This window comes from Hippichthys cyanospilos, chromosome 6, assembly GCF_059441005.1.
Source record: "Hippichthys cyanospilos isolate Australia breed blue-spotted pipefish chromosome 6, RoL_Hcya_1.0, whole genome shotgun sequence".
In the NCBI taxonomy this organism is placed as follows: Eukaryota; Metazoa; Chordata; class Actinopteri; order Syngnathiformes; family Syngnathidae; genus Hippichthys; species Hippichthys cyanospilos.
Window position 1 is genome coordinate 3,009,959 of NC_142374.1, and position 11,613 is coordinate 3,021,571.

Below are 11,613 nucleotides of genomic sequence, written 5' to 3' on the forward strand. Positions count from 1 at the left end.
ACAGATGTTTTGCAGAAAGAAAAAAACTAAGTACATCCTAATGATCTCCTGTGCATTCTATTCTTCTTTCATATTTTTTTAACCTTTACTTCCAATTAAACCGATGTGCCACAATACTGTTCCTGCCAGCTTTGTTCTGCCTCGCTCATCGCAGGGAAGCTGCTCTGATGTGGCATCATAGTGCAAATTTTCATTAAATACATTGTTCGCAAATTATGTGAGATGCTAACAAGTTACAACAAAGGAGGATAATGTAGGCATTTGCTCAAAAGCTAGTCTTGAAATCAAAAAGTTACACATCACAATTGCTTTCTAATACATGTAAACCAACCTGCTTGCTGCTGTAGACAGCATACCGCTCAGAACAATAATTATCAACCCAAATATATAATCCTGGTAAAACAATATCAATAGCTCGTTATGACAAATGCTACTATTGAATGACCATCGGTTTACACCAGCCAGCTTAAAGCGACAACTGATCAGGTACAAGAAACCGTACCTCATAGTACCTTGATTTGAAAGTGATATTAATTTCAAATACATAAATAGCAAATGCAGCCATGACTGTCCCTGTTGATACAATATACAAAAGTGAAAAAGGGCCTTGAGTGATTTTGTGTGGTATTTTCATCGTCGCGCTACCACTGGTGCCAGTAACTTTTATTTTTTTGTCTTTTATTTTTTTCTATCAGTGATACTTGTTATGTAGTGTAAAAATATCACGATACAAATGTATTACAATATATCAGATAAAATCTGTGAGGTAGCAGAGGGTAAAATGGTGATTTAAAGTGCTTATTTTTATCATTTACAATGTTCTATTAGACATCTCACCTGTTATTTTTCTACAAGGTGAAAAATATCCTATCCAGGTTCTGTCATTTTGAATGATTACAGGAATTGCATGGCAGTTGAGCACAAGCATTGCATTATTTGAATTTTACCCTCTTCCTCCTGTCTCAAACAGAGCTTGTGGGATTTTTTTTTTTGGTCAAGGCTGTTGCCTTGACAACAAACAATCAAAGATGCCTGATCAATGAAGTTTGAGGCAGGTCAAATTCGCATTCAGATGACAAGGTTTCTTACTTTTGTTCTGCCGGTTGTGGTATCGCAAGCAATTTTTTATCATGTATATGATTTATTTAGTGCATTTTATAACAGAAGCTGAACAGATCAAAAGTTTGATTATTTTATTAACCAAACAGTGATAACAGAAAATAACAATACATGAATACAAATGTAGACACAAAGCAAATTACAAATCGTTTTATAGTTAGTTGTCATTTTCAGGAAATTTGTAAATGCTGACCAGATTTTGCAGTGAATTCATCCACTTATCTGCGACATTTCTTTGGTTGTATTTCAGCAGATTGTATGTCTTAACCATGATAATGAAAGTGGATTTCTTTGCTTCCTTCTTTTGACTGGCATGCATTCTACTTACATGTGATGATGACTCATATACTTAATGTCATTGCTGTGTTCAATGAATGCGGACGGACGGACGGACGGACGGACAGGCGGGCGGACGGAGATAGAAAGAAACATACAATACAATTGAGTGACAGGGGGAGTCAAACAACAAGGGCCTACAACACGCGCTACGCTGAGTACTCCGAGACCACAACATATCTTGCACAAAATGTAGATGAGTGGGGAGGAGTGATGGTCGAAGAGGGGCCAAGATGTGGCCGCGCTGGAAGCGGCCAAGAGTGGCCTTTCCCTAAGTGGCAGTCACGTCGTGCAACTTGAATTCAGGATCTACAGAGGTGTTGAGTTGTGACAGTTGATGTGGCATCTGTGTATGTGTTTGTCTAAGAGAGTCCTTCAGCTGATACACCAAGTATCAATTAGTATGATGATTCTTTGCACTTCTATAGATTGAACCAGAAATCGTTTGTAATTAATTGAATCCAATTGTTTTGAATTGTAAATCGTTGAGAATTGAAAATCGATTCTGAATCAAATCAATAAATACAGTAGTACAGATAAAACGACTTAAAAACATGTTCCGGGACCACCAACACACCACTGCCATCTCAAGACAAACAAATAAACTGCATTCAAAGTGTCAACTGCTACAATTAATGTTATTGATTTAAAGAGGGTTTTTGGAGGGGCTTGAAACGGAGTAGACTATTCTCATGTAAAAAGCGCCCCATGTAACAAAATGACATACAGTACCCACTGCTTATAGGGTTGGTTTTCCTGGAATAAACAACAAACAAAAAACCAAAGACATCATACCTGACCTTATCATTCATTCCAGATATTATCAGGTTGCAAAGACTCCATAAAAACAAACTTTTGATACAGCAAAAACAAAAAGTCGTCCTTTCATCCTACATCTCCTCTAGTCTCTTTTGTTTCATAGAGCAAACCATTTATGCCTTTTACCTTGACATAATGAGTGACCCTGCAGCTGACAGATTGCCAGCCAGCCAGCAGTCTTTTTTTGTGATAGTTTTTCAGCTGACTGTCCATCTGACCCTCTGATTAACTGGTGCGCCCGCCTAAATAGCTGGGAATCAATAGATGCATTCCAACTGTGCACTTTGCAGAATGACAGGTGGGCTCACTGAATTGAGGACAAAGGTCTGGACAAATGCCAAGTGTGTGTGTGTTAGTTTATATGAATCACACATTTTTGTGTTTTTTGTACCAGAAATCTGTCTTGCTAACCTGGCTTTCATTTTATATTCAGAGCAGGGCTGCATAATGCGTCAAACGCCAGGCTATTTTTGGTTGACCGCATGACATCACGCTACATGAAAAAGAAAAAAAAACACAGCCGATAAAAAAAAAAAAAAAACGTGTGATGAGAAAAAAAAGAATGTCAATCGAAACAAAGATCGTCGGTCATGAATCTTCACTTGATTTTTTTTTTTTTTTTTTTTTTTAGCGCTCTGAATTTAATCTACATTCAGAACAACACAGTGTTGTCTACTTCGGGAACTGCTTATCATCTGAGAGCAAAAGATTATCAAGTAGTAGATCGCCGTCGCGAAGATGCTTCCGAGAGGAACTTTAAAATAAGTGCACCAAGACTGTTTGTGTCATACGACCTACGATATTCCAATTCATTCGTTTCATTCTGCCCTCACCGTATTGCTCTGGACACGTGCGTTAGGTGGAGACTCCCTGCTCGAGGCACTATCAATGCATATACGTCAACGTATGTACATTTGTACTCTTTCTCAAGATACTAAGTGAATATTGTTAGTTATTTCATAATCCCAATTGGTTGAAATGTTGAATGTTGAAATGAAATGATTTTGACGTAACGAAAAATGTTTTGTCTTTTTCTAGAGAGTCAGCATGTTTGAGTAATGGAGTACTCAATGTATGACAAATGGGTTTGGGACTACTTAGGACAAAAAAGGTTGAGAACCACTGCTCTTAATCACCTGAGCTGAACAAAATGAAATATAATCATGGCTCTATTCAGTACCAAAAACAAGCGGTCACATCCATCTTGTATTGTCTTTACATTGATATGACATATACTCCTAAGTATTGAATAAAAAACAATGAATATAAAACCAAACACTGCATCATCTCAACTATCAGTAAAATAGCTTGAGTACTTCCACATCAACACTTCAGCAGGTGAAGAAGACAAACAAAAAAATGCCCTGAACAAAATAAACCAATTTTCAGTTGCTGCCCACATTTAATGAGGATTTGACCTTGGAAAGGGAAGTCTATGATTTTCACTGCAATCTATAATTCTGTTGCAATTCCATAGTTAATCTTTCACACCAAAAGACAATTGCCACCACTAACGAAAACTTCATTAGTGTGGCCTCATTTGAATGGGGCTCTTGCTTGATAACGCATCTCCTTTCTGAACTTTGTGCACCACAAAAACAACACTATGGTCACTGGCTACTGTAGTCTGTAGAAAATCGGGCTGTAGACCAGGAAATTGATTCTTTACGCAATAATGTGTGTGGAGTGTGAACAATTTGGTCTGTCAATCTATATCCAACCTGCGCTGCCCTTCAATATGTGGGAAAACGTCTCCCTGCAAGGGACATGATTGACAATCAATAGCTTTTGCAGAGCTGGACTGTTGTACTGATCCAGGGGCATCTTCTATAGTCAGGGGTTTCCCAAGTCTGGCACTAATCTCTTCTACAAAACTGTAGCATTTTTTTAAATGTAACATTTGCGGCCCCCCACATGGAGCTTTTGTCTGTGTTGTGTGTCCTGTTGAAACTCCATGGAGCACCTTTCATTTGTGTGATATAATATTGATTAAAAATAGAACTACATTCATTTTTAAACTATCAGGATAACAATCAAAACTGTATTCTTATTACACGATTGAACAAAGGAAGTTCATGTACAAGACCAAATTGTGTTGATCAAAGACGGTCTCGACCTACGATGTTTCGAGGTTAACAATTGGCCAGTCAACAATTGGTCATCACCAATCAAGCGGTCTAAAAACGGTGGAACGCCAACGAACAAGTTGTCGCGCAGAAGTGCGACCATTCAAGTACAATGTTTTGCTTGGGTTTTGTTGATGTAATAAAAGTGACGGTTGAGCTCGTCCATACCTCCCCTGCTCAGCACAGGAGTGGTTCTATTCTGGTGGGACTCAGCATTGACTATACCAAAGTCATACATTTTGCCTCATCTTTTACTGACTGAGACGTTTACACCAAACATCGAAATATATTTGAATTAAATAAGGAGCAACCTGCAACAGTGTCTATGTGTAGCCTACAGTGAAAAGCAGTGCTGAGAGTAATGCATTACAATACTAATGTAATTACTTTAATATGTTATCTTTGCTGTAATGCTGTAGTGTAATGCATTACACATAAAGAAAAAAGAATATTTTACTTGGTACAAATGAGAGTAACATCGCATGCATTACTATGCATTTTTAACCATAAAGTGGTGTTTTTCCCCAAATTCGCCAAAAACACCACATGATCGGAGGAGAAAAGTCAGGAGCAAAATGTTTACTTCTTTTTATTAGAATCTACTACAGCAGAGATGAGTGCGGCAGCAGCAGACCAAAGGTTGAATATGGACAACTGAACTTGAATTTGAATACTGGCATTGAAATTTGAAAAACAAGATTTCATATCTTGTTGCTAGGTGGCGCAGTGAATAGCACATCTGCCTCACAGTTAAAGGGACCCGAGTTCAAATCCACTTACCACTTGCATGTAATGGACATGCTATATTGTCCTTAGGTGTGATTGGGTGCATGAGTGTGCCCTGCAATTGGCTGGAAACCAGTTCAGGGTGTCCCCCACCCACTGCCCAAAGCCAGCTAGGATAGGCACCAGCAAGCCTGCAGTAATATTGTAATGTCCTGTATGTAATTACTTTTAAGTGACAGTAATATATAATAAATGATGCATCACAGCATCATTGATACCAGGATCAACCGGTACCAGTTGAACCACGGACCGGTACCGGGCCGCACCCGAAATAATGTTTTGGAACTGATTTAGTTCAACAATTCTTTCATTTGTTTTTTGTTTGGCTTTGGCTTGATCTTTTTTTTTGGCACCGCTTCTGGCCGCTGTTGATGTTACATAGTGAGAAGGATGATTTGGTTTAGAGAGCAGTCAGTCGGTGATGCACACGTCACCACCCCCCTCCCACACCTCCTGGTCTGCAATATAAATCCCAAGCGTTGACCGGTTAGTGGTGATAAAAAGGTTGGAGACCAATGCATTACAGCTTTCAAGTACCTTGCCCAACACTGATGAAAAGAGATACAATACATCAGAGCAATATCAAAACAATTCATTTACTGCAGCAGTCACCAACTTGGTACCGCAGGCACCAGATATCCCAGAGGATCACATGAGTAGCCCGAAGGCCTGTTCTGCTAATAGCTTACAAGTGATAGAAAAAGGTGATTTTCAAGGAATTTTACAAACAATTATGCATATATTACACTTCAGATTTAAATTCTTTCCTTGCCATTTTATGTACATATTACACTTGATTCTCGTATTAAAGTATAGTTTTGACAGGTAATTGAACGCTGGTAATGAATGTGGTGATAGGTTTCAGTGGGATATACAAGTCACCAAAATTGTTGGTAGCTTTGGTTTAATGAAAGAAAATTCACAGGGGTCAGTGAAATACAGTAACTTGATTGTGACAAAAGTAATGATAAATAAAAATGCTATGGAATGTTACAACTGAAAATTTGACAGTGCTTTTGGTAAAATGTCATAATTTTTTTATGATCACTTCTATATCCCACATGCACTGCCCTTCTACATGTATATTTGGGAAAACGTCGCCATGCAAGGGACATGAGTGACAATCAGTTGTTTTTGCAGAGCTCGATTGTTGCACTGATTCTATAGTCAAGGGTTTCCAAGCTGAATGGAAGTGAAACTGAGGAGTACCACAAATTTTGTCCACACGTGTAATTGTTGTGCATGACACTGAGAGCTAGCTCCTAATAACTTCAACCTTCAACAAATTAGAGCTTCTGTAAAATGACAGCTTTCGAATTGATGTTGGTGCATGCAGTTTGACATGACTGCAAACTACAAACAGAATTATAAGCATGACGTTTAACTAATAATACCGCAAAACAGCAAACGTGAACATTATCTTCTAAACTCACTAAAATATTCCACTGTTCCTGCAGTATCAGTGTGGAACTACAGTAATCAGGTTGCCTTTTTCAGGCTCAGGCTATCATGTTGTAAACAAACAAACGTGTGTGGTCATGAACTCTCACACGCACAATGGAGATGTGGGAATTCATCTTAAAATATGGTGAAGCGAGTCTCTTGTTCAAAGTGGCATTGGTTTGAACAAGCTGAGAACGCAGACATGTTTTTGCATTCATGCTGTGTCTGCTTCTCCCAGTCCACTTTTAGAATGATTTATTGAACGCATCAGAGCAACAGCGTTACGAAACCTCAAATAAAATACAGTAATGCATATTAAACAGCACATTCATGAAAGCAACACTTGTAAAACTTGCACTGTAGCAAATCTTTCAATCTTGCAATGTATGTGATGAAATGTATTTACGGTTTTTGAAAGAAATACAGAATCGGGGGTAGGGGGGGGGGGTCATCTTGTATTTGTTTGATGTATTATAAAACAAAACCGGCATACAAGATAATTCACTTTGAAGTGATAAAAATAGAAACAGAACAGCATGTTCCCTGTCAGTTTCTCCACAAACGGTAGGTAGCTATAATAATGCAAGTCTTATAAAACAAAGACAGACAAAACATAATTTGTTAGTGAATTCTCACTAATCTTTCAAAGTATTCTTCCTTTGTCACAATTTAGTAAATTGTGTTCTACGATGTGAACTATGGAACTGGTGGAAAGTGTGGATGAAGCGTGTAAAGCTGAAAAGTGCAAGACCACAGTAAACATCTGTGCAAAGCCGTCATTTCTCTTGTTTGTTGATTTGAAGGCATGTTGATAAATGATAAAAACGCATCCATATCTGACAAATACATTTTAGCAGCTTGGGTTTCAGAAAAGAAGCAGCAGCAGAGGGAAGATGTTGTGGGTTGTGATAATGTACTACATTACAGTCTTGTTTGGTACATACAGTATATTAAGGGTGGGAATCTTGGACTATCTCACGATTCAGTTCAATTCAGATTTTTGGGGACTTTGATTCAATTGATGATCGAGTTTTGATCAAAATGATTTTCGAGTCAATCAAAAATGATTTCTGCTTCAGTCTATAGATGTGCAAACAACCATCAACTGCTACTTTTTGGAAGTTAGCTACAAATTGTATAGCTTTTATAGAATAAAATAAGATGAAACAAAAATAAATAAGGTAGACCAAGATACATTGTCATTACACAGGAATTGCTGTACCAAAGTACAGTGGGCCCCCGGTTTATGAGATTAATCCATTCCGTGTCTGGTATCGTAAAACAAATTCGCCGTATGGCGGGCAATCCAAACCTATGTTAATTAGCTAATGCATATAAAACCCTAGGTAAAAACATAAAAATTATATATCCATATTAAAAATTGGTATCAATAAATAATAGTAAGTGCTACTTATTATTTAATTGTTTGCATGTATATTATATATATATATATATATATATATATATATATATATATATATATATATATATATATATATATATATATATATATATATCATAAATAAGAAAAATAAAAACAATATATTTACCGTTGAGTGACGCTTTTTATGGCCAAATTCTTTAGTAAGGGTAGCCTAAGCTAAGCTATCTTAGTTTTCTTCACATTTCTTGATTATTTCCAGCTTCCTTTCCAAATAAATCATCTTCTTACTTCTCTCTTTAACATCCCTATCTATCTTGGGACTCGTTGATAACCAATTCGAGTTTAAATTAAGCACTAAAATGCATGATAAATAAGATTAGAAAACACTCTCACACGAGATCAAGTCTTTCGGCAGGCATCTATGCGACCCTGTGCGCCGACCAATAGCAGGCCATCATCTTCGTGACCCCATCAGGCTGACCAATAGTAGACCAGTATCTTGGGGAGTCGAGACGCCAACCAATAGTAGACCAGCATTGTAAGAATGCATTGCAGCGGAGGCAATTTGATGCCAACAGAAAATAAGAACAATTACCTAAAAATGTCACAAGAGGGAGGCAAAACACCAAACACAACCAACCCCACAGGTCATGACTGTTGTTGATGTTAATCATAAAGCGGGATAAATGCCTCAAAGAGGGGACGGAAAAACTCATCTTAAAGTGAAAAAAACATTACCCAAGGACACCGTACACCGGGGGATCCACTGTATCATTCGTGTATACAAATATATACTGTATATGCACACACACACCACACACATAATTGTTCATTTTCAGCTATCTGCATTTGGCCTTTGAACATTTGCCACCGACATTCTAGAACATGATAAAAGAGGTCTAGTTTAACCTGTTTTTGTCATCATCATTATAGCTAATGTCTAATTTATTTCATTAGAAGCAAAACAAAACCTTCAATCCCTTCAGTGGAATTCACTTCAAAAGGGACAAACTACTAGTTACTGAATTAGAAAGAAACGTACTTGGAATGGACTGTGCCATTATCTACATTCATTTGAAGTAATATTGCCATCTCAAATGATCTCTCATTTGCTCCTTTTTTTTCATCAATCTCTTTAGGATGGCTCGATCCAGAACACAGAGTCCCAGCATTGTCTGGAGGTGGTAGAAAGCAGTCAGTCACAGTTCCGCTTTCAGCTTGCCATTCAGGAGTGCAGCGGGCAAAAATGGACCATCACTAACATCCTGACTGTCCTGCCCCAGTGAACACATATTGTGACATTTTTATTACGGTGGAGAACGAAAGACTTTATAAGCTGCTGCAAAACAAAAGGCTACAAAGACACCTGAAGATGGACAGCATCAAAGCTGTCTCACACTGGAATAAAAGTTGGAAAAAACTCGGATTGATCTGAGTGATCCATGTCCAAATGTGTGCTTTAAGCCAAGAGGATGTTTAAATGAGAATCTGTGGAAGAAAATTCTTCAGTCAGAAGCATACCTTCATTCTCTAATAAGCATTTCACACCAGCAATGATTTGAGATTAGACACTCAAAGATGAATTATGCCTGGAAAATGTCCTATTCTGTTATTGAAAAGAAAAACACAATTTTCTTCTGAGGAACAGACTCATAAGATCATGTAATCCCTCTGGTTATTACAGAAACTCTGCTTGAATATTTGGGGTATCAGACACAGTTGTGCCTCTAGTAGCATATATGCTAACTATACCAAATTCAATTTAGACGGTTTCAACATGCTTGTGGGCAGAGGGCATTCTATTCTTATGAACAGTGTGTGATATCCATTTCAGTGAACTTCTCTTTTGCTCATGGTGTTAACAAATTCTACAGCCTTGTTGTTGACTTGATCAATGAATTATCTACCATCGGACCATACTTCAATGCAAACAGGACAAATGTGGTTGATTTTCTCAAGGTCAGTGCAGGTTTCTAAATGTAATAGCAAAGAGGACATATTTCAGAAGGCCTACCATCCATCATATCATTTATTTAGTGTGGAATAAATTCAGTCAGTGGCACTGCTTTTAAGTCCACTTACATCAGGACAGAAGACGCTATACAGACAGCACTGTTGTAACGTTTATACAGTACAGCTTTAATGATATACAGCTGTAACAAAGCACTTGACAAAACTTAAAAAAAGAAAACGATTTGCAATAATACAACAGAACGTATAATAGAAAACTGTGACTATTCCTACTTAAGCCTTGTTCTTTGAAACGGTAAAAAATAGGAAGAGAAACTCAAAGTCTTCATTTACCAGTGGTTCAGAGATCTGAAAATCACAGCAGGCCTGACGTCACACACATCTGCTACGAGCTGAGTTTGAAAGTAAACAACAGCAGTAGTGTTTGTTGATGAGTGTCATACATACATACAAAAGAATAGTTTTTCTCTAGTCCCTCCCATCATTATCATAACTATAATAAACTATAATAATTACTATAATGAAAGGGCATTCGCTTCAACAGTTGTGGGCTTCTGCGCAAGCGCAAATGGATATGTGAGTGGCCCATACACTGTACTGGAGTTAATAGAGGGCTGCAATAGCCAATCGAGTCATAAGATCGCCATCTAGAGCCCCCACATTGAAGGTGATGTGAGTGGATGCTCACTGCAGGACAAAATTATTCTACTTTTAGATGCATTTCTTCATCGTATACGTATACGATGAAAAAATGCATCTAAAAGTAGAATAATTTGGTCATTTTAATCACACACACGATGTGTTTTAATTGGACAGTTATTTAGTAACTAAATAACATACTGTTGTGGTTATGGGGGGGGGGGGGGCGAAACGAGTGCGACGCAATGTGTGAGCACGCATAGACGCAAATGCTGAAACTAATGTTGCATCAATAAAACAATTTGAAGTTTTGATAATTTATTTTTTGACACAATTAAATGTGAATTCATCTAAAAGTCATCATCGCTATCTGACACGACAAATAGCTCCTCCCCTTTAAATCCCGGACGTCCTCTCCTTCCTGCTTATCATTTGCGCAAACATCCTCATTACTCTTCCACGTGCAGTAATCTTCGGACCCGTCCAATTTGTTTGAAATGGAGGTCTTTGGAGATGATTGACTGATCATCTTACTTGGGACCTATAAGTCAGCGCTTGCATTTGCAAGTGCAAACACGCATTGCTGGGCTACACACAGGATACTATCATTTAAATTTCAATAATCCTGCACCAGTAATTAAAACTTATTATAATATGTGATACTGCCTAAAGCAATATAATTAATACATTTTAAAACGTATTTGTTCATGAGGTTTTATGAAGTCCACCAAGAGCAGGTCAACTTCAACAAGATTGTACCCTAAATTACAAATGTTTAATATAAGAACATCATCGTATACGTATACGATGAAGAAATGCATATAAAAGTAGAATAATCTTGTCATTTTAATAACACACACGATGTGTTTTAATTGGACAGCCATGCTAGTCAGGGCTAGGCTTATACTGGCGTTTTTGTAAAATTGAGCCAAATTGATGGGAAAAAACATGTATACAGAGAAATACAGTAATGGCAAGTATATGGAATTT

At 37.6% G+C, this 11,613-nt stretch overlaps 1 protein-coding gene across 1 annotated transcript in view; it reads left to right on the top strand.

The window, feature by feature from the left end:
- Positions 1 to 10,672, top strand: part of LOC148421866 (polypeptide N-acetylgalactosaminyltransferase 18-like) — a 109,148-nt gene extending 98,476 nt beyond the window's left edge. Inside the window, exon 11 of the mRNA XM_088416439.1 lies at positions 9,153 to 10,672. Coding sequence (XP_088272565.1) covers positions 9,153 to 9,299 — 147 coding nt within the window. The 3' untranslated portion in view covers positions 9,300 to 10,672. The remainder of the gene's footprint in view (positions 1 to 9,152) is intronic.
- Positions 10,673 to 11,613: the final 941 nt, after the last annotated feature.